The sequence below is a fragment of the Thamnophis sirtalis genome, unplaced genomic scaffold, assembly GCF_051295495.1.
Source record: "Thamnophis sirtalis isolate CommonGarterSnake01/CBP01778 unplaced genomic scaffold, rThaSir2_p1.2 scaffold_3, whole genome shotgun sequence".
Classification (NCBI taxonomy): Eukaryota; Metazoa; Chordata; class Lepidosauria; order Squamata; family Natricidae; genus Thamnophis; species Thamnophis sirtalis.
Window position 1 is genome coordinate 174,664,879 of NW_028261383.1, and position 24,060 is coordinate 174,688,938.

At 38.9% G+C, this 24,060-nt stretch overlaps 1 protein-coding gene across 1 annotated transcript in view; it reads left to right on the top strand.

Moving 5' to 3' along the window:
* Window positions 1-24,060, top strand: part of LOC148048409 (A.superbus venom factor 1-like) — a 65,957-nt gene that overhangs the window by 7,759 nt on the left and 34,138 nt on the right. The window contains exons 8-23 of the mRNA XM_087711002.1: window positions 2,594-2,696; window positions 4,371-4,491; window positions 5,366-5,481; window positions 5,867-6,013; window positions 7,049-7,258; window positions 7,382-7,576; window positions 7,814-7,975; window positions 8,072-8,201; window positions 9,533-9,607; window positions 10,912-11,023; window positions 12,010-12,095; window positions 12,215-12,354; window positions 16,182-16,394; window positions 18,855-18,918; window positions 19,252-19,338; window positions 23,685-23,888. Of these exons, the coding sequence (XP_087567128.1) occupies window positions 2,594-2,696; window positions 4,371-4,491; window positions 5,366-5,481; window positions 5,867-6,013; window positions 7,049-7,258; window positions 7,382-7,576; window positions 7,814-7,975; window positions 8,072-8,201; window positions 9,533-9,607; window positions 10,912-11,023; window positions 12,010-12,095; window positions 12,215-12,354; window positions 16,182-16,394; window positions 18,855-18,918; window positions 19,252-19,338; window positions 23,685-23,888 (2,165 nt within the window). The remainder of the gene's footprint in view (window positions 1-2,593; window positions 2,697-4,370; window positions 4,492-5,365; window positions 5,482-5,866; window positions 6,014-7,048; window positions 7,259-7,381; window positions 7,577-7,813; window positions 7,976-8,071; window positions 8,202-9,532; window positions 9,608-10,911; window positions 11,024-12,009; window positions 12,096-12,214; window positions 12,355-16,181; window positions 16,395-18,854; window positions 18,919-19,251; window positions 19,339-23,684; window positions 23,889-24,060) is intronic.

Here is a 24,060-nt window from a genome sequence, read left to right on the forward strand (position 1 = left end):
AAAAAAATGGTCCAGTTTAAAAAGTAAGAAGCATTTGTAAAAATTCCATGAATAAAAAAATTACAGAAAAATAACACACTAAGTTTGACTCAGGCTTAATCTTGCCGCTTAACCTCTTCTGTCTTCAATTTTAACTTTACTTTTAATCTTTTTGGGTGTTCTCTAATAATAAATTTTATCTCACCAATTCGACACACTTTCTCTCCCGCTTTCCTTCCGTTTTGGAGCTGTCACAACTTTCAGCAGCTTTTATGGCTGCTTCTCTGTGGCCGGAAAAAAGGGCTTCTCCTGGATCTCCCAGGGAGTTTGTGATGTCCCTAGGATCAGCAGGATGTGCCCTTCTCTATCACTGTCTCTACGGGATGGTTTAGGTCCAGCGGCAGAGATATTGACAGCGATCTTGGAGCTTCAAGATCGCACATCGTACCGTCTCAACGTCATCCCCGCCTCTCCTCCTCTTTTTCTATCCTTACCTTCCAGCTTTCCCCACCCAAGTCTCCCCTTCCTCTTCTTGCCCTTTCTCCCCCTCCCGATTTGCAATTGGGTTGGCATGCTTTCTTATGGTATGGGAAAAATAAGATCCATGGTTACTTTCAAAGACATTATATAAGAAATGCTTTGTTATTAGTATGGGAGAAAATTAGAGAACAACATTATCTGAAGATACCAGTTTGCCTTTTGATGATGGAAGCACTTATACATCCAAATATCATTAATATGAGAAATATTGTTAGATACGAAGATATTTCGTCTGAGAAGGGAGAGCTCAAAACTAAACAAGAATTGAAAAAACAAGGGATTGATATGGTTTGGTATACACAACTGCAAATACAATCTAAATATGAAAAAGATGCTAAAATATATGGCTTTTATAAGGAACTGACAGAACTGGATAAGATACTAACAGGAACAGAAGAGAGAGTGATAAAAAAACCTGTATAGCTACCTATTGTATATTAAATTAGAAGAAGAACAAGTAAAAGAAACAATGATAGGATGGGCAAAAACTTTGGTTATATGATAGAGTTAGACAAATGGCAGAAACTATGGGACAGAAATTATAAATTAACAATGTCAACTGCATTCAAGGAGAATTTGTATAAGATGCTTGATAGATGGCACTTTCCACTGGAAAGATTAGCAAAGATGGTTAAAGATAAATCAGCCAAATGTTGGAAATGTCATCAGATACCAGGATCTTACTATCATATGTGGTAGACATATGTAGAAGGCAGGGGTGGGTTTCTCGCCCCGTTCCAACCGGTTCAGTTGGAATGGGGCCGGCGGCATCCTCGTGCATGCGCGCGGTGCACACATGCGTACTAGCATCTGCGCGACGCTCCAGCTGCTCCTGGACGATTGCGCAGGCACTGTATGCGTCCTGCACATGCGTGGAAGCGCAGAACTCGTCAAAACTGGGTAAGGACTGCGGGCGGGCGGGCGCGCCCTTCGCCGTTCCCAGAAGTTACTTACTTCCGGGTTCGGCGACCAACCGGTTTGCAGGGACCACCGCGAACCGGTTGAAACCCACCCCTGGTAGAAGGTAAAAAATATTGGACAAAATCTGTATGTGGTTGGAAAAGGTGATACGACAATATATTGATTTTAAACAGAATTATTCTTGTTTGGGCTTTTACTAGAAACGTATAGTAAAGAAAACGTATATTTATTCATGTAATAACTGCAGCTAGAATTGTATTTGCACAAAATTGGAAAAAGTAAAGAGATCCCTACGGATGAGAATGTGATTACAAAAATATTAGAATGTGCAGGAATGAATAGATTAACACTTGTAATTAAAGAAAAGGAAGAATTTGACTATTATAGTATATAGGAGTTATTTTATCAACGGTTAGAAAATAAATATGAAAATTAGAAATGAAAGCAGAGGAGTGAAATAGGGAAACTGTATTAATAAAGTTAAACAAGTAAAGAAGGGGATTATTATAATAGTATGTTATGTGTTAGTATCAATTTAAGAATAGATAAGATAATGGACATGGGTGTAATTTTAATTGTTATTGCACAAAATGTTTGTACCCAGATGATAGAGTTTAATGAAAGATGGAATGTTTGTATTAAAATAAAATAAAGAACTTATATAAAAAAAGAAATAGGTTAGCAACCTCACTAATGTCTGTGGAGATTCTCAATCATTCAGGTCATAGTTGTCTCAAAGGTGATTTTTTTCTTCAAAAGGCAACTGTTTTTTTTCCTTGAGGAAGAAGAAGTAAACATTTCACTTCTCATCCAAGAAGCTTCCTCAGTTCTGAGGCGTTCAGGACAGATAAGTACCGACAGTTGAGACTGGATGGTGGGGGGAGGGGAGGATAGGTTCTGATAGGTTGGTGGTGAGGGAAGAAATGGAAGGATTGCAATTTTTGTTTTGCAATTGTATTGTATTGTAAGCTTCATGGATGACAAGTGAAATGTTTTCTTCTTCTTCTTCAAGGAAAAAACAGTCCACTTGCCTTTTGAAGAAAAAAGCATCTTTGAGACACCATCACTGATGCCCCCCTCTTGTGTTCAGAGAAGATCTGTGGGGAAAGCAAAGATGTATAATTGGGCCTTTACTTTCATCGTGTCATTACAGGTACTTGTATGGAAAGAAAATCGAAGGTGTTGCCTTTGTCCTCTTTGGAGTGAAAACAGATGATGGCAAAAAGAGCATTCCAGACTCACTCACAAGAATTCCGGTAAAATGTAACAGAGGTGTTTGCATATGTAGGAGTGTGCTTGTGGGTTTGTGTGTCAGATCTACTAGAACATTTTCACTAGAAGGCTAAGCTACCATTATTGAGGTTGGCTATAATAACAGAATTTTACAAGCCTGGTTGTGCTATAATTCCCTCTCCTTCAAATAATTCAGTGAATGAGGGAGTGTCTGCTTCAGTCTCTTCTGAGAAATCAGCTCTCCACAAATGAACTGGCAAATGTGTGGAAAAGTCTGAAAATATCACTGGTTTCGAGTCTTTATAAGATATGCAATGAAAAACAAGTTGCCAAGAAAAGTCCATATAAGATCTACCAAGAAATTAGGTTTAAAGTCTACATGTTTCCCTGTTATGTATTTTTGCCTAATTTCTTTTGTGTTAGCACAAAGCCACCACATATGATAAAACATGGCCGTCTTTTGATTACATTTCCAAAATTTGTTAGACATATTTTTAAACATTTTAGCTAACCTTGCAGGTGCTAAATGCCATCTATAAAACATTTTATATACATTTTCTTTATAAGAAGTTCCCATTGTTAAACTATAGTTCCATTCCCATAATGTTTGCCATTTCTCTAATTCTATGTTATAGCCAACATTTTCCCCCATTGTACCATTGTGTCTTTTATTTGTTCATCCTCCATTTTTAAATTTAGCAAAAAGTTATATACCTTAATTAATTTTTCCTCAGTGTTCAATAGTGTCTTATCAAATGGTATTTGTCCTTTATAAAAGCCATACGTTTTCATATCTATGTCATATCTAGATTATATTTGCAATTGAGCCCACCATGATAATGTAATGACCTGTTCTTCAAGCTCTTGCTTCGATTTTAATTTCCCTTCAGTGTCTCAAATATCTTTATAAGTCACGATTTTTTAAACATCACCACATTTGGATATATAAAGGCTTCTATCATAGAGAGCCATTCTGGAATTTTAGGCTTTATATTTTCCCATATCAATATTAGTGAATTTCGTATATAGTGATTTTGAAAATATCTATGAATTTTATTTTTCTCATACCATAGGAAGGCATGCCATCCTAATTGTAAATCATGTTCTTCTAAATATAAGAGTCTCTTGTGTCTGAGATTTATCCATTTTTTAAATCACGTTATCACACATGCTAGGTAATGCAAAAAACAATCTGGAAGTCGAAACCCTCCATCTTCTTTAGATTCTTGTAGCATTTTCAATTTTAGATTCTTGTAGCATTTTCCATTTTCAACTTTTTTTCCTTGACAAATAAATGTCAACATCAATTTGTTCAAATCATCAAATAATTTCTTTACAATTTTTATAGGTACTGTTTGAAACAGGCAAAGCAGTTTTGGTAGGATATTCATTTTTATCGTGACAATCCTTCCTAACATTGGCAAATGTAAATGTTTCCATTTTTCCAAATTTAATTTTATTTGCTTAAAGTAAGTTTTATATAATTGTCTTCTATTGCTGCACATCTCGCTAAGTATATTCCCAAATATTTAACTTTCTTAACTCTTTGAAAGTCCACTTTTTCTGCTAGATTTTGTTTTTGTGTAAGATTTTTAATTAGAGCTTTAGTTTTTTTCTCTGTTTATTTTCAGTCCTGCTACCTCTCCAAATAAAGAATTCTATTCTGTTATTTTTGGTTATTTTTCATTTATTTTCAGATTAGTGATGGAGATGGGGAAGCAACACTAGAAAGACGCATGCTACGTTCTCGATTTCAAGATCTCAATCAGCTTGTTGGGCATACTCTGTATGCATCTGTAACAGTGATAACAGACTCAGGTGAGCAGGGGTGGGAGAAGGGCATGTTGTTTCTTTGAATACAAACATATTACACTTTAAAAAAGTAACAGACTACAATTTTAAATACCAGGGGTTGAAAACAACTAAATGAAAGAAAACAAACCATCACCAGAATACATGTGACTTGGCTTTTAAATCCTCTCCTTTCACAATGATTATTCACCTTTATCCCACAAAAATCCACAATATTATTGTGGATAAATGTCTCTTAATTGACTCTAATTGTTTAGTCATCAAAACTTTCCAAATTAGATTAAAAGGGATGTTCTATCTAAAATGTTGCCCTGTATGAACTGTATCTATTAGTTTTTTCAATTAAAATTGTTTCTAATTATTTGAAGTGTTAGGCCTAAATTTGGAATATTAATGTCCTTCTCTTCCTGGGCTATACATGTGCTTCCTGAAACCAATATCAATCTGATATTGTCTTTGTTTCTAATACTTTCACTGTCTTCTTGAAACACCAATAAAACATTTGTGAAATTGGTATGACAGGTGGCATAACAGATCTTATTCATTTCTATCCCAATCCACATCTTCTGAAGTTTTAATATGCCAATTTTCTATTTATAAACGATCATTTGCCACATTATTTTCTCTAATTTCTTAAGACCATTTACATGACAGGATAATAAAGCTTACAACCAGCACATAATATGATGCAACATTGTTTTCTAGAAAAAAAAGGGGGTACGGAGAGAGAAAACATTGAGAGAGAACTTGCAAAGCGTGAAAGTATTGGGTTTATTAGGTTTGAAACTAATAGTGCTTCAAAATCTTTGCATGATTTTTGTCTTGAATTTCTCAGTTTTATTTTCTATTTTAAGTTGCATTCCTTCCTTTTGTTTTGCAGGCAGTGATATGGTAGTGACTGAGCAAAGCGGCATTCACATCGTGACATCTCCCTATCAGATCTACTTCACAAAAACTCCCCAATATTTCAAGCCAGGAATGCCGTATGAACTTATGGTAATAGAAATCGAAGTCTCCTGTTTTGTCAGAGAACCACCTTAGCAATATCTTCCTCCACTTTATTGGGCTTCTGAAGAGCTGTCTAGACTTGTTCGAGATGCATGTGAGGCTTCAGCTTTCCTCGGGGTTGACTCTGCCTCTGTAAATTGATTGATTGATTGGTATTTGCACATTGGATGTTTTGCTGTAATGTGTCCGCATAGAACCTACAGTATAAATTACAAAAAAACTTTAGTAAATAAATTTCTAAGCGGCCTGGAGTCACTGAGTCACCTGGGCAGTCATATAAATCTTTTAAATAAATAATAGCTGAATAAGCTGATTTAGATTCAGAGGAAGCTGCCATGTTCCATGCTGAATCACCTCTTCTGGATTGTTTTAGGTGCTTGTTACCAACCCCGATGGCTCACCAGCTGCTAATGTACCAGTGATATCAGAGGAAATTCGTTCTGAGGGAACCACTTTGAGCGATGGGACTGCTAAATTCATCCTGAACACACAAGGGAACATTCAAAGCCTACCGATCACTGTAAGTCACTCTGATATTCTGTTCAATCCCACTCAGTGTGCTGATGAGAGAGGGAATGTCGTGAGGAGGGAGATTCCCAGGAGGGAGGGGGGCATTGCAGAGGAGTAAGTGGCAACTCAGTCCGGATGCTTTGTGTGAGAGAAATAGGGTGAAGACAGCCCCTCCCTAATAGTTCTCGGAGTATATTGTAGATACAGATAGAAGACTCCTCGGTCTGACAAGATTTTGTCTATAGGTTGGAAAGCAATAGAGAACTCAACTTGGGAAAAGTGTTCTTCTTGGTTTTGGGCCTGACATCTATGTTGGAACATGGGCCCATCACAGTCTGGTGTGCAAATTGTGCACCACCCGATGGAATGACCCGAAGAGAAGATTGTCAGTGACATAAACTCACCCGCTTTGCCCCTACACAGTCAGACTCTGAGAGCAGAGACAGTCCTAGCATTGTGGAATTCTGCCCAATGGCACCTTGGATGCCAGCAGCAGCTCTGCTGTGGCTCAAGAGGGAACAAGAGGTGAAATATGTTGGCTGTGCTGCAAACTCTGTTTTTATGCACTTTTGCAGGACAATCCACACAACTATGACAAGCAAAGAAAGAAATATATTCTGTGAAGCCCCTATGCACATTGTGTCACCGGAGAGTCATCTTAGCTAGGAATGGAGACATTATGTCTGTCTGTTAGAGCAAGGGAGATCTTGTTCTTTGTAGTCAGTTCATCAGCCTATCTGACCCTCAGGCTGCAACTCACTTTGCAATTGTTTTATTCAATAGCTATGCCCACTCCCCAAATCCCAATTACAATATAGAATTTGCTACACTCATAGTAACACAGAGCTCTTTTTTATCCTAACGATGCAGATCAAATAACAGGATCTCAGATACTTTTTAATGAAAACAGGATGCTAGCCAGGTCCATTCTAGCCATTACTGTATTCTTTCAGCAGTCTGCATGTGGACATCACTCAATGCCAGCCTTAAAAGGAGTCACAGTTGCTTCCTAATTAGGTTACTGCTTCATATTTACCCTGTCTAGGTTAGAACCAACCATGGAGACCTCCTAAGAGAACGCCAAGCAACCAGGTCCATGACAGCCACAGCCTACCAAACGCAGGGAGGATCTGGAAACTACCTTCATGTAGCCATTCCATGTACAGAGATTAAGCCCGGAGATAACTTACATGTCAATTTCAATGTGAGGGGCAATGCAAATTCATTGAACCAGATCAAGTATTTCACATACCTTGTAAGTATTATAGACCTGGAGGAAATCCAAGAGCTGTATTTCAATTCATATTGCAGCCTTGAAGCCACTGTCTTCATCTACCATTTCTAACCATTCCATTAACCAGTATTTGTTCACCCTCAGATATTGACCAAAGGGAAGATTTTCAAGGTTGGCAGGCAACCCAAGGGAGATGGGCAGAATCTGGTAACCATGACTCTGCGTATCACGCCAGATCTCATCCCTTCCTTCCGGTTTGTGGCTTACTACCTCGTGGGAAACAGCGAAATTGTGGCTGACTCTGTCTGGGTGGACGTGAAGGATACCTGCATGGGAACGGTAAGTCAGCCTTCCCAGTAGCTTTCTTAGCAGTCATGGGAAACACCTTATTATAGCTGCATCAGAACTGCACCAGAATTGGAGCATAAATCAGATGTGCTTATTTTAAAGCATTTAAATTGTATTTTCCCAAAACATTTATTTCAATTCAGACAGAGAAAGTCAACCATTTTTCCTTGAATTGGCATTTTTCCTGTCTGTTAGATATTTGAGCTGTTCTTTGCTTTGTGTAAACAGTTGGTTGTGAAAGGAGCATCTTCCAGAGACAATCAAATAAAAAAGCCAGGAGAAGCAGTGAATATCAAATTGGAAGGGGATCCAGGTGCTCGTGTCAGTCTTGTGGCTGTGGACAAAGCAGTATATGTTCTCAATGATAAATATAAGATTAGCCAAACTAAGGTAAGGCCAGAAACTTCTTAAGCTACAAACAGCTTTCAAAGGTTTTCCGACTTATAGTACAGAAGAGGAACATTTTTTTTCTTTGATGTGCACTAGATATGGGACACAATAGAAAATAGTGACTTTGGCTGCACAGCTGGCAGCGGCCAGAACAATCTGGGTGTGTTTGAAGATGCTGGACTGACTCTGACAACTAGCAGTAATCTCAACACCAAACAAAGATCAGGTATTTTGGGGGTGGGTGTTAAAGTCTGGGAGATGACAGAGGTTCTCCAATCCATCTAGAAGCCAAGAGAAGAGCATTTGCTCCATCAAATACTACTAGCATCATATGGGAATCAATTCACAAATCCTAAAGCAAATAGTTAAGGCTCACTGCAGAGTCACTTGGTTGAGATGGGCAGTTTAGAAAAAAAAAGAAAGAAAGAAGGAAGGAAAGAAAGGAAAGAAAGGAAAGAAAGAAAAGAAAGAAAGGAAAGAAAGAAAAGAAAAGAAAGAAAAGAAAGAAAAGAAAGAAAAGAAAGAAAAGAAAGAAAAGAAAGAAAAGAAAGAAAAGAAAGAAAAGAAAGAAAAGAAAGAAAAGAAAGAAAAGAAAGAAAAGAAAGAAAAGAAAGAAAACATGTAGTAGAAGAAACTCCAGTAGAAAAAATATTCACTCATATCTATGCATTTCAGAAAGGAGGAAAAATGATGAGTCATACATAACCTTATTATATATATGATATGATATAACCATAATCATTCATAATTAATAACTCTCATGTTACTTCTCCACTTACTGTGTTCAAGAAGGAATTATTGTATTATGGTAATAAAAGAAAAATGTCAGTTCGGTTGCCGTAGAAATCTTGGCCAGGCTTACTGTGAACTTCAAGGTTGCCTTTTTCATCTGCCAATTAGCACACATTCCTTTAATGTTTCTCTTTTGCTAAAATGTCCCATTCGGCTAAGGATTTGTTTTCCTGGCACCTGAAAAGTATGTTTCAGCATCTCAAGCACAGAATATTGGCCATTGGGGTCTTGAAATGCATGCAATGGTTCCAACATCTTCTATCAAATGATTACTCAAATTACAGGGCAAATTCCAGATCGCTGTTTGTAAGGGTGGCTCTAGAGGAGAGAGTTATAGTGCAGGCATCCTACTTTATTCTCACTGGTATTTTCCTGCTTTTTCCTATCATTTTATTTCAAGGGTGGGGGGAGACTTCAGCCAAACATGAAAAAGCTGGAGATGCTCTTTGGCCTCCAACTGTGAGCCCTTCAACTCAGACCCAATGAAGAGTTGAGCTATGCTTTCTTCCTCACTGCAGCTTCCCAGCACTAAAGTGAACTTTCTATGAGCTGCTTTGGATCTATTAGATATAGATCTAATTAACACACGATTAAGGCTTCAGACTGCATTCCCAATCTATTTTAAATGGGAGAAATAGAAGGCATACCCTTACTTCCTCACTGTAATCCAATTGTAAAATCAATCTTCACAGGGATTAGCGCTGAAAGTTATCTTCTTACTTTAAAGAATAATTGTTTCTGCCTCTTCTCCCCTGCCTCGTTCAGATGCAAAGTGTCCTCAGCCTGCCAATCGGAGGCGTCGCAGCTCTGTTTCCCTGCTTGACAGCAAGGCAAGCAAAGGTATGTGACAAATAATGAAGTTTCTGTTTACTCTGAGGTAAAAGAATAAAACTGCAGTCCATTTGCATTTATTGACTCAATCAAAACTCAGTGCCTCTGTGAAAGATAAGGATGACGACTGCGTTTGTGGTGCAATCAGAACATTGCGTGTGTTGAAGTTGTTTTAACGCAAACCAAAGATGCCTTTTAAAAAACAAGTTTACATCATATTCTTATGCACGCCAGTGCTGTGTGTGAGGTAATTTAAGGTGGTTCTGACAAGTGTTGTCGGCATCTTCATATCCGGTTACATGGGCAGCAAGCCACTCCCATCCGGTCACATGGGCAGCAAGCCACTCCCATCCGGTCACATGGGTGGCAAGCCACTCCCACAAAGAAGGCCACACCCACAGAGTAGGTTCGAACAATTTTTGAAACCCACCACTGAGCTAAAGCAACTTTTGGTAAGGTCTCAGCGGTTGAAGAAAGCTTTTGGTGAGAAATGATTTTGAGGGCTTGTTGAGGGAAAGTGGTGGCAATATAGATCTATCTTTGGTGGTAGTTTAATGGTAGACTGCTTCAATTTTATTCTAGTTGGAACAACGAACTATAAATTAAAACCTTGATTTTAAAAAAAAGGTTTGAAAATGATTATTTTTTAAAAGCTGAGGTAAAAAAAAGGAGAAGATGGCAACCATAGTAGGGTGGTTGAAACTTTGCCTTTTTTCTATGTGGAAATGTGGGTGAACACTCCTGAAGAAAAGGGGAGAAATAAGCATTGTGTCAATATTGTTATAGAGCTGCTTAGAGGTAGCTACAAGATTGGGTGAGGATTAGAATCACATATGACCTTGATCTTCCTTTCCTTGATAGATAATTGTTTTTCTAGTTTTGGTTTTCCCTGTCTGACTGAAAATGAAATTATTTCTTAATTTCATTTAATGTGTACATGTCAATCTAATAGAGAATATAAAATAAGGATGGAAGAAATAGGTGGCTACAGAAACAATGATTAATTCTCATCATGTCCTTGCTACTACATCTAATACTGCATGTGATGGAAGCAATCCCCATTGCCCTGCAGAGTCTCTCATTCTGAATAGCTTGAGTTTTGAAGAAGGAAACGTTGCACCATTGGGCCAGTTTGCATGTTCAGTACTTTCTGGTAGAATAGCAAGCAAAGGAAAGTATACTTTGATTAACCAAAATACAGAAATACCTACTATTTTGCTATTTTTGAAAATAACAATCTAGTTAACTGTGGCTTATTTAATAAAATACTGTTAAAAACAGTATCTTATACCAACTTGCTTTCTGTTTTCCAGGTGATTTTGAAGATGAATTCTTTGGCGATGACAACTTCATCTCAAGGTCTGATTTTCCTGAGAGTTGGTTGTGGCTAACGGAGAACCTGAATGCACCACCTAACAGTCAAGGGTATTTGAGTTCTTCTGTTTCTATTAGCCCATTTTCCAGTTGAAAGGAAAATCTAATGATTTCAAAATTTATACAGGGATGGGGAAGATGGTGTCTCTTCCAAGAGGAAAGGATCAGAAAAGGTTCTGCATGAAACCTGGGGTTTATTTTTCACCTCCTTTAGAAGAGAAAAGCTACTTGTTAATCAATGTTTATTATGGACAATGACCAGAATTCCATTTTGAAAAGGTAGAAATGATGATTAATTACAATTAATAACAGAATAACAGAGTTGCTTGATACACCCGCCTTAAACTAGCATCATCCTGTGAAAAGCCATGAATTTTGATAAATTAATCTTAGCCAAGTTGATCCAGAGTTATCAACCAAGATCAGAGGATCTAGGTCCATTGGGGGGGGGTAGTTTCAGCCAAGTAGAGATGTACGTTGGCATATGCTGTTTTCTGCTTCTCACACCATTAGCAGCAATAATGCATCTTTCCTCTTGGGTTCTGCTATATGGAGCACAGTTGAAGGACCAGGAAATGATAGTTGTGGAGAAAGCTGCTTTCCAGCTCTTGCTGCTTGGACTCCCATCACAGGGCAACTTTGGAAGCTATCAGTAGACTCTTGAAGGGAATGCAGATAAATGTGACAGTGAGTCACCTTGAAGTTGATTTCAAAGTTAGGAATAAGTACCAGTAGTTGGGAATTATTTATCCAGCAGCAATCAAATTGCATTATTATATCTATTTCCCCCTGCAAAATAAATGAGTATTTTATTATGAAATCCTACTGTCGCAAACGTAGAATTTAATGAGGGAAGTAACTGATGACAACTTCAATTTGGAACTCATTTGCGTTTCCCACTCATTCTTAGATCTTTTTGGAAGGAAGGGCCTGTATGATTGGTAGCTCTAGAAATTGTCTACCCGGTATTAGCGTCCAAGTGCTCACTGTAATAGCTCTGCACAGGAATGATGTAACACCCTTAATTTTGTCCCTAGGATTTCAAGCAAAACACTGTCTTTTAATGTGAAGGCGTCCATCACAACCTGGAAGGTGCTGGCTGTGAGCATTTCACCCACCAAAGGTAAAGAATTATGAACGATGGAGCTAAAGTTGGCAGGTGTGAAAAGCACCTAAGAATTAAAGTAGAATTAATGGGTTTTTTTGGGGGGTGGGGGGCTTTGCCATTGGCTTTCCTTGCAGGGATCTGCGTGGCTGAACCTTATGAAATAACAGTCATGAAAGACTTCTTCATTGATCTTCGACTGCCGTATTCAGTAGTGAAGAATGAGCAGGTGGAGATTCGAGCTGTTCTGTACAACTACGCTAATAATGATATTTATGTAAGTTTTGGCACTGACAAGATTGTGGGTTTAGCAATTAGGAAATGTGCATGACTTGGGTTACTATTATTTCTTTGACAGGCAAACTTTGTGTATTTCCAACGCCAAGCCACAGCATTTTCTAACTAATAATAAAGTGCCAATGATGGAGGTAAGATGGCAGGCTGAACCAAAGTAGGCCTCAAGCCTGAACCAAACTAGGTTTTCATGATATTAAGCTTTAACTGTTCATATAGAAATTGCAAGGTTTGCTTTTAGGACATAGTGGGGTTAGACATGGGTTAGAAGGAAGTCTGCACATGAAATATGCTGAAGCGAAGCATCTATTTTAGCCTATTTGCTGGCTTGGCTGTTAATCTGTTTGGTAGACACATATTGTTAGCTCCTCACAATACATGCTATGTATATCCGTTGGCTGACCTATGTATTATGACATCCTGTAAACATACTTTCTGTAACTCAAGGGCAAAATCTTGAGGGGTGTTTCCAAAACTAAGGGCTTTAGCTGAAAGCGATAAACTATATAAGGAATTTCCTTTCACTCATTGTTCAGGGCATTCATTCTGAACCTGCACAATAAACATTTCCTTCCCTGAAGAGCTGGCTTGCGTGACAATGGTGGGCAACTTGGGGTAAAGCTCTTTGGATCAGAGTTGGTTAAAGTTTTTGTTATCAGGACCCCTTCCCACTTTTGAACACTATGGAGGTCCCTCAAAGAGTTTTTATGAGCTATATTTACCCATCTTTACCATATTAAAAATTAAAATGGATGCACTTGCAGAATATTTATCTACTGAATAATGTAAAAAAATAATATTAAACTCATTACATATTACCCAATAAAACATTTTTCATGAAAAAAGTATATTTTGATTAACAACAATAAAACCAACAGAAACAAAGGCAGAATATAAGGAAAAAACAGCTGGATGGCAGATTAAATAGATGGAAAACCAAAGCTTTGCATGGACAGCACTTGAAAAACATGGAAGCAAAATGTGATGACAACTTGACATGGGCAAGGCTTAAGATGGGAACCATCAAGAAAGTAACGGAAGGTTTAATACTGGCTGCTCAAGAACAAGCACTACAAACTAATGCCATGAAAGCAAAGATAGAAAAATCCATTGACAATCCAAATGCCAACTTTGCAATGACAAAGTTAAAACTGTTTTACACTTAATATGTGAGTGCAGCAAAATCGCGCAAACTGATTACATGATCGACTTGCTAAATTAGTCCACAGGTCATTATGTAAAAAAAAACAACGACATACCTGTATCCGAAAAGTCATGGGAGCACAAAGTGGAAGAAGTCACCAAAAATGGCACGGGGACGATCTTGTGGGACTTTTGAATACAGACGGATCATCATTTGGAACACAATACACCAGATATCACAGCTGTCGAGGGCAGAAGCATACAGCTTATTGATATTGCTGTACCAGGAGATGCCAGAGTCAAAGAAAAAAACTGGAAAAAATTACAAAATACTGCAACCTGGCCATCGAAACTACATGGCTATGGATGAAATATGTAACAGTGATCCCCAATGTCATATATACTTGATAATGAAAGGTCCAGAAAAAGGCACAGAACCAAGCAACTATCGCCCAATTACTTGTCTGCCAACAACGTTCAAACTTTTTAAAAAGGATACTGGAAAATTCAGTATTCAATCATCTGATGGAAAACAGTTTTTATCCAGTAGAACAAAAAGGAAATTATAAAATATCAAGAGGAACAAAAGATCAGCTGCTCATAGACAAAATGGTACTAACAAATGCAAAATGAAGAAAAACAAATTTAAATATGGCATGGATTGATTACAAGAAGGCATTTGACTCATTACCCCACAGCTGGATTAACACCTGTCTGGAAATCTTTGGAATCAGCAAAAATATCTGTACATTTTTGAAAGCAAATATGCAAAAATGGAAAACAGGTCTAGCAACAAATGGGGAGAACGTTGGTGAAGTCAACATCACACGAGGAATCTTCCAAGGGGATTCACTTTCACCACTACTGTTCAACATTGAATTAATTCCACTGACAATAATCCTATGAAACACAAAACTGGGATACCAAATCTCGAGCCAACATGGCAAGATAAACCATCTACTATACATGGATGACTTAAAATGTATGCAAAAAGCCCCACTGAACTTAAATCAATACTCAACACAGTTCAACTGTTCAGCAGTGACACCAAAATGAACTTTGTGCTTGAAAAATGTATTATATTATCCATGTGGTGAGGAAAAATGGAAAAATCAGAAGGAATAGAACCAGGAAATAGAAATATAGTGAAAGCATTAGCAAAGGGTGATGGTTACAAGTACCTTGGCATATTGGAAGCAGATAACATCTTGAATGGAAAAGTCAAAGAGTCAACGCAAAAGGAATACATCCGCAAAATATTAAAATCAAAGTTGAATGCTGGAAACATAATTAATGCCATTAATACATGGGCAGTTCCAGTGATACACTACTCAGCTGGAATCATCAACTGGACTCTGGCTGAACTGGAAAACCTGGACCAGAAAACACGCAAACTTTTGAATATGTACCACGCTTTACATCCACAAAGTGACATCAACAAGTTGTACCTGCCAATAGGGGCCAGGGGGCTATTGCAAATCCATCAAACTGTAGAAGAATAAAAATGAAGTTTGAATGATTATGTGAACCAAAGTACAAAAAAATTGCTGCAGGCTGTGAAAACGGAGAACAGCATAAAAACAACAGAAACAAAGGCAGAATATAAGGAAAAACAGCTGGATGACAGATTAAATAGATGGAAAACCAAAGCTTTGCACAGACAGCACTTGAAAAACATTGTAGGAAAATGTGATGACAACTTGATATGGACATGGCTTAAGATGGGAACTATCAAGAAAGTAACGGAAGGTTTAATACTGGCTGCTCAAGAACAAGCACGACAAACTAATGCCATGAAAGCAAAGATACAAAAATCCACTGACAACCCAAACTGCCGACTTTGCAACAACGAAGTCGAAACTGTTTCACACTTAATATGTGAATGCAGAAAATTGCACGAACAGATTACAAAGCTGGACATGACCGAGTTGCTAAATTAATCCACTATTCATTATGTAAAAAATATGATTCACTTTTATCCAGAAAATCATGGGAACATAAAGTGGAAAAGGTTATTGAAAATGAGAAGGTGAAGAGGCTTCCAGTTTGCCCATAGTGCTGGTTTTTTTGCCCTCTGCAGCCTTCAGGAATGTGAAAAATGACCCAACGTGCAAACTGGAAATCCGTTCCCCAACTTCCAGTTTGCGCATTGGGTGGTTTTTCACCCTCAAAAAACAGCCAAAAAGACCGCCGAAAAACAGCTTAAAAAGAAGGCCAAAGTCAACTGGCCAGCGCACACATGTGTGCTGGAACTGACAGGCAATGCCTGGCGTGCCCTAACAAATGGCTCCGGGTGCCATAAATTTGCCATCACTACCCAAGAGTCTGATACAACCAGGCAGGGAAACCTTTACCTTTATTAAGAACTGTACCTCTTGGGTTCTCATATTTCAGGGATCTTATTTGCATAAATATTCTGACTTATTCACACAGTCCTATTTTCCACCGGTCCATGATGAAAAGAAGGGAAGGATAAATTGCATGATATGATGTGTGTGTATGTGTGCTCTGTGTATACCCCTCTTCTGTCCTTTCTTCCATGTATCACAATGACTTGCTGGTGCAGGGATATATTTGCTGGGGAATGTGTTTGTGTCATTTGTGACACAATGATTCTTACGGCCAAAACTGCCTTGTGGCTCATCTGCTTTTTTCCATCACCACTAGGTGCGAGTGGAATTGTTATACAACCCAACCTTCTGCAGTGCTTCCACAGAAGGACAAAGATATCGAGAGCAATTCACGATTCCAGCTCTGTCCTCCAGGGCAGTGCCATTTGTGATCGTCCCATTACAGCAAGGATTGCATGATATTGAGGTCAAAGCTAGTGTCCGGGGAGTGTTGGCATCAGATGGTGTGAGGAAGAAGTTGAAAGTTGTAGTAAGTAACAAGTGGGGTTACATTTTGGCTCTTGGAGAGGGAGAGAGATCTCTGCTGATAAAGGCTATTCACCACGTATTAATGAGTGCACTCTTTGTCTTCCCCCATTGCAACAGAAAGGCATTTTGGTCTCAAAACTTTACTTGTAACAGCACAAAATGTCCCATCTTCCATGGTGGTTAAAATGGTCTAGTTTGTTATCTTCATGGACTATATAGTTGTTCTGATTGTCTTTTGAAAACTCCTAGAATCTTCCCATAGCAAATTTTGGTTGGTTTGAAAATGGCAGAACAGGGGCAGAGCTGGCTGCTTGGGGAGTTTTTTTTTTTTAAAAAAAAATTCCCGGAATGCCTTTTGAATCTCCTCCTGTTGAAACACCTCCTTCCCTCTATAAATCAATTTGGTTACATTTCGAATTTTTATTTTTTTCCTAATCTGATAAGCTAACCATCTGCCTGGTTTATTTGCGTTACAAAAAGTGTTGTGTTTTGCATATAGTAAACTAGTGGCTACCTGATCAGAGATCAACATATCAAATTGGGATTTTAATATAGTAATTGCTTCCTTAACCTTTGTATCGCCTGGATTCAATATTAACTCCAACTCTTTCCCTTTAATTTCCTCTTCCAATTCTTTTCGTTTTAGCCCTTGTTTATGTCTATGTATTTTGTTTATATTCATCAGTACTCCTCTCATATACGCTTTGCTTGCATCCCATACAAATTCCATAGGTGTACCCTTATTCATATTCAGAACAAAGTATTCAGATAACAATTTTTTACAATCATTAATGTACTCATATCTGAATAAGTTTTCATTCAGCCTCCAAGACCTTCTCGCCTGCAGTATCCTTCCCAATTCCATCCAAACTGGGTTATGATCCGAAAGGACCCACGCCGCAATCTTTGTCTTCTTCACCCTAGAAAGTAAATCATTAGTGATTAGTATAAAATCAATCCTTGAAAAGGATTGATGTCTATCAGAAAAGAAGGTGAAATCATATTCCTCTGCGTTTCTTTCTCGCCAAATATCTTTCAATTCAAAGTCATCCATCATGTCAAAAAAAGGTTTGGGTAGCTTAGCTCGCATTTTAGTATTAGGGCGAGAGGTCTTCTTATCTCTTTTAGTGTCAATCATGCTGTTCCAGTCACCCAATAGTATACAAGACTTATAGTCCCACTGTACTAATTTAGCGTGAAGATTTCTATAGAATCCGTCTTGTTGTTGATTAGGAGCATAAATTCCCAAAAGTAATGTCTTTTTCCCTTCTAAGATTAGGTCTAGCGCGATATATCTTCCAAAGGGATCTGCTTCAATTAGTTCAGCCTTAATGTCTTTTCTTAAGTATACAACTATTCCATTTTTCTTTTCCGTAGCAGAGGTCACAAAATGTTGACCAAGTTTGGGGTTAAACAAATATTTTTGATCGGTTGATTTGATATGAGTTTCTTGCAGACAAATTATATCATTCTTGAACTGTTTAAGATGGTGAAATATTTTCTTTCTCTTCTGTGGAGAGTTCAGTCCATTGACATTCCATGTCAAGATCTTAGTTGTCATCTTTGGTTGGCTGAAGCATTTTTAGAGCCTCCTGCATGGCCTGTTTAACCTTTGGCCTAGCTCCTCCCATGGCTTCTGAGCTTGTTGCTGTGACTCTTTGATCAATGGCCGGTGATTGTTGAGGTTGTTGCATTGTGGCTTGTTTTTCCATTCGTCTGGTAATCATACGGCTAGGTCTTTGTTCCATGACACCTTGTCCTTCTGGGAAGAGGAGATGGTGCACCTTGTCTGGTAGTTGTGTAGTTTGCCATCTATCTTGTACTTCTTGTGGTCTTTCTCCAGATCCAGATGGTGCAGGGTGTCCCACCTTCAGAATATTGTGATAGAAATCTCGAGCTTTCCATACATTTGCTTGTCAAATGTAACTATAATACCAAATGGCACATCCCATCTATACTGTATCTGACGGTTTCTGAGTTCTTCCACTAGAAAAGCATAATCTCTCCTGGCTCTTAGCATTTGAGGTGGTATTTCTTTCAAGACAAATCAAATCCTGGCCGCCGATAATGGACAAAAGTTAAACCCATGCTTGGATTCTCCCGTGGCGCACATAGAATGACCGTTCAGGTAAGCTAATGGTCTTTCTTGCCACCTTGCTCCCCATTATATGATATAAAGAAGCTCAGGGCTTCCAGGATAAATAAATATAAATTAATCCTTAATAAAGGACCATATTGATATCTCAGTAGAAGATATCTGGCTGACCTAAGACTTTTCCTACTGTGCACTCAAACATCAGTTTGATTAATAAATATTTTAGTACACTTCTAAGAGATTCCACTGGGGACTCTTTGTATTTTGTAATTGATTTTTTGAAGTACTTGTTGCTGTCATGCATGGTGTTTTTATTTGCAATGAGGCTCCCATAAGAGATTAATCTGGTGTCTTTTTCTGAAACAGACTGAAGGGGAACGGAAAGAGATTGTGACTATTATTGAACTGGACCCGCGTGCAAAAGGAATCGGTGAGTAACTCTAATTCTTACTCATTAATTCCCAGTATACCTTTTACTAAGTCCTGGGAATGGCAAAGTCCTTTCACCCACGTGCTTTATTGGTTCCAGGGAAAGGAGAGGCTCTTTTTTTACCACGGCAGTTTAAAATAAAAGTTATTTTACTTTGCAAAAGTTATGTGATTACAGACAATTATATTCCTTCCTATTAAGTGCCTATTAAGATAACTCTGTTAAATTCCATTTACAATTGATTATTAGAAACAATGTCGAAGAGGTACTTAAGGTACAATGTAATTTTTTTCTTTTCCTGTAATTTTCCTCATTTTCTTTTTCATTTTTCAGGTGGAACCCAGGAACAAATAGTCCAAGCCAATAAATTAGATGACAAGGTGCCTGACTCAGAAATAGAAACTAAGATTAGTGTTCAAGGTAAGAATTAGTTATTTGAAATCCAGGCTCCTACATCAGTTAAACAGAGAAAATGAAATAGTCACAAACCCAATTTTTGCTACAATTCACTGATGCTGAAGATGGACTCCTGGATAAGACAATATCTCCTTGCCCTTCCATTCATGAATAGATGGAAATGTAGATCAGAGCCTTCCTTATTGGATCCACAGGTCCAATGGATCTGTCTCACTTCTGACATATAAGCTTATTATTTCTGCCCATCTGATGAGATCAGATCAAGTGGGCGTGCTCCAATTCCTGTTGTTTAATCAGTGTAATCTTGTGAAACCTAAGAAGCATTCTATGATGACCCAGGGCATGGCCCAGAGATAACACAAGCAGCTGGCAGTTCAAATGGGCTCCTTTATTGCTCCAAATCTCCCCAAATGCTCCCACGTTTCTGGCAAGTCCCAGAGCAAAGTGAGAACAAACCCCCACACAAACCTCAAACAGCCTCTGGCTGCAATTTGACCAACCCAGAGCTGCCTACAACGTGACCCGACAATTGCACAATAGACATACGCACGCCAACAAAATAGCGCTGATTAAAACGCGACGTCAAAATCGTGCCGACAAATTCGTGCCGTCCAAATCGCGACGACAAAAGCACAATAAAATTGAAAAAATTACTCTTAGGGTTAGGGTTAGGGTTAGGGTTAAATAAAATTGAAAAAATTACTGTTACTGTTTGATTAGCAAATTAGTTCAATGTGACTGCACACTCTTTAAATGTCATCACCCATTTGTCGATGCGCATTTGTCGGCACGCTATTGTCAAAAACCAATTAGCGATTTTGACAGTGCTCATTTGTCCGTTCCAGTTTTGTCAGCACGCATATGTCTATTGCACATTTGTCGGTGAACCGCCTACACAAAGGCTGCACGGCAATGAATCCCAAATGAAATTGGCAAAAGAAGAGCAAAGCAAAGAGTTCAGGGAGCAAAAGATTCAGATAATTAGTCCAGAAGGCCAACTAGGAATGCAAGGACTCTTGGCAAGATCAAATGTCGGCACACAACACTTTAGTAACTTGGTGTTTGTTCCCAACCGATGCCCCTCCTCACAGCGTCTCCTGAAGTCTCATTCCCCAGGTGTGCCTGGTGAAGCTGGGCAGGGCACTCACCTTGTGAGTGACGTACTCCGTCTGAGCTGGTCACACCTTTCTCTGCACACTCCGAGCCCTTGCATCAGGAGGGGGTGGTTCTTGCTCCTCATCTGAGCTCTGTCTCTCCTTCCTGCCTGCAGGCCCTACCAATTCAGTAAAGCCTTGCCTGGACTAACTTTGCCCTTCCCCAGTTTCTTCAAAGGCCAACGGAGGTGTCCTCTCGCTCTCTGTCAGTTCTTGTTCCATCTCATCTTCCCCTTTGTCAAGGACAGGACTGAAAAGATTACTTTCTGCATTTGGGTCTTACTGTGCTGAAAACCATTTGGCTATTAATTATGATAAATCGAAAGTATTAGTGTTTACTAGAGCCCGGAAATTGTATAACTGGGATATCAGTGGCAATGCTGTTAAGCAGGTTTTCCATTTTAAATATTTAGGTATTCAATTTCAGAACACTGGTGCCTGGACCAGACACTGAACCCAGGTGCTGAACTCGGCCTCCTGTAGTCACCAGAAGATTTTAAGATTCTTTTATACCCAGGGTGGCCAGTTCATTCCTTCTGCCCTACGTATTTACAAAGCCAAAACTTTTGCCCAAACCCTTCACGGTATTCCCATATGGATACGCGGCTTCAAGGATTGCATTGAAAGAACCCAGGCTGCTTTTCTTAGAAAACTTCTGGGTCTCCCCCCCCCCCTTGTGTTGGTTTTGCCCCGATGTACCTAGAACTGGGCATTCGATCAGTGGAATGTATGGCCTGGATTAACACTTTTAAATGGTGGTTTCGGGTGCTTTTTCTGGCAGTTCCTGGCAGCTACCTCTCCCTGGTGTTTGTGGTACTCCCATATTTCTCGCTGGGAGAAAGAGCTGCTAAAGAAACTACATCTGCTAGGTTTTATGGAGGATGCCGTGAGAAACTACAGCCTTAAGGACGCCCAATTTAGGGTAGTCCAACAGCTTGTGGACCTTGATAAACAATATCTACGATCCAGAGCCAACAAAACTTGCTCCCCCCCTGACTCTCAACCAACCTAATAACTATGGATTGAGGATGGCTTCCTATTTTTATACTTTAACCATTCCCAAGTATAGAAGAGCTTTTTTCCTAGCTCGCTTTAATGTCTTGCCCTCAGCACTTTTGGATGATCGTTTTAAGAGGCTCCCGATTAACGAGCGACTATGCCCTTGTGACAGAGCCGAGGTTGAATCTATGGAGCACGTCCTTCTATTTTGCCCCATGTATAATGCAGACAGATCTAAGTTACTGTCTCTTCTTGAAATCGTCCCTTCTAGACCTAATGGCTGTAATTTGTTTGTATATTGCCTTGGAGATGGCTCCTCATACATCATCTATCAGGTTTCCAAATTTTTCTTAAGAGCTGTAACCATTAGAGGAAAACGCTGTAATTTCCCTTAGTTAAGCTTTTGGTGACTGATTGCTATGATGCTATGATCAATTCTCATATGTCTCTTTTGTAGTATTCGTGTTTTAGTCTGTGACTGTAAAGAAAGTGTGTACGTACGTACATACATACATACATACATATGGCTAGCTGATGAGAGCTAAATAGCTTGAAATAGATCTATACTAGTCTCCCTTTATTTATTTATCAGCATAAATATAACAAATGTAACAAAAAGGCAACAGTAAAAAATATTGGGTTTCTGTCTGGATGGTCTCTTGTGACGAGCCGAAGGACAGAGAGTGGAAGTGTGACCTTCCTCCCATACTTGGGCATACCAGGGGTTGTGACTTTAAACATATATATATATATATATATATATATATATATATATATATATATATATATATATATATATATATATATATATATATATATATATATATATATATATATATATATATATATATATATATATATATATATATATATATATATATATATATACACACACACACATACATGTATGTGTATGTGTATACGTATACGTACACACACACACACACACACACACACACACACACACACACACACACATATATATATATATATATATATATATATATATATATATATATATATATATATATATATATATATATAAGGTTTTCTACCAGCTAATCTTCTGTTCAGCTATGTCTTTTTCTATGTATATATTATTATATATTATTTCTCCTTTTTAACCCTAAACCATCCTAAATTGCCAAGGAGAGCAGAAATCTTAAAACTGAATTAAATAAACTAGTTCAGTGATGGCGAACCTATGACACACGTGTCAGTGCTGACACGCGTAGCCATTTGGGGTGACACGCACAGGATTTCATGCGATTCATCCTCGGCTCCTGCACAGCCGCCGAGGATGAAAGAATCTGTGCTGGAGGAACGGGGGGGCGGGACGTGTGATCTCCCCCGCCCACACTCACTTACTGTATCGCTGCCGCCCCTTTCTGAGCGCAGGGGCTGCTGGTAAGGCGTGTGTGCCGTGCGCACACACGTCATCAGCGCGGTGAGGGAGGACCCGCAGGAGAGGAGCGCGGGAACAGTGCGCGCCTCTCTCCAGTCAGGCTGGCACAGAGAGTCTACTCTTGGTTAGTTAAAGAATTCGCCCTCCCCCTCACTTTTCTCAGTTCACGGCAGGGCTGTGGAGTCTGCTGCTTCCAGCTCCACGTCCTCATCAACATGCCGCTCCGGCCCGCCCCCGCTATGAATATTCATATTCTTCGCCCTCGCGTCACTAGGAATATTCATAGCAGGGGCGGGCTGGAGCGGCATGTTGATGAGGACGTGGAGCTGGAAGCAGCCGACTCCACAGCCCTGGTTCACGGCACCCCAAACAAGTTCAATAATATCAAGGGCAACATACGAAATCGACTGATGAACAAAGAAGTTACTAAGCAGGTATGTTAAATAATTTGTTTTTGGTTTATTAAATACAATTATATATTGCAATTATACATTTTTGTAGTTTAAACTATAAATTGCGCAAAATTATGTTTTTGTCGAAGTGACACACAACGCGAGTTATGCTTGATTTTTTGCCGATTTTTGACACACCACGCCAAAAAGGTTGCCCATCACTGAACTAGTTAAAAAAGCTTCTAATTAGTCTTAATTACCCCAGGCTCTATTCTCTAAAGAAAGAATAGTAGAGTTGGAAGCCAAATTAGATTATTCATTTGCCCTAAAGCTATTGAAGCTTAAAGCAAGATAAACTAGCCACCTTCTGCAGATGTTTGACAATTCTTTCATGTTCAGGCAACCCTGTGGCTCAGATTGTTGAAAATTCAATTGACGAAAGTAAACTCAGGCATCTCATTATCACTCCTTCTGGCTCCGGGGAGTCAAATATGATCAGCATGACTCCAACAGTTATTGCCACCTACTACCTGGATACAACAAATCAGTGGGAGACTTTCGACGTAGATGGCAGGCGTGAAGCTGTCCAACAGATCCTGACTGGTAAGGCAAATTATCTCCAGAGTTGTTTTCTTCAGGGGATGGAAATGTGAGATTCATTAATCCCTAAATTGAACAAATGTAAAACCCACAGAAGTCAAGAAGCCAAGTATTCTTAAATGTATGGCAAGGTTCTTTTTGTTTTTGTTTTCACAAGGTCGGTTCCTGCTAGCTT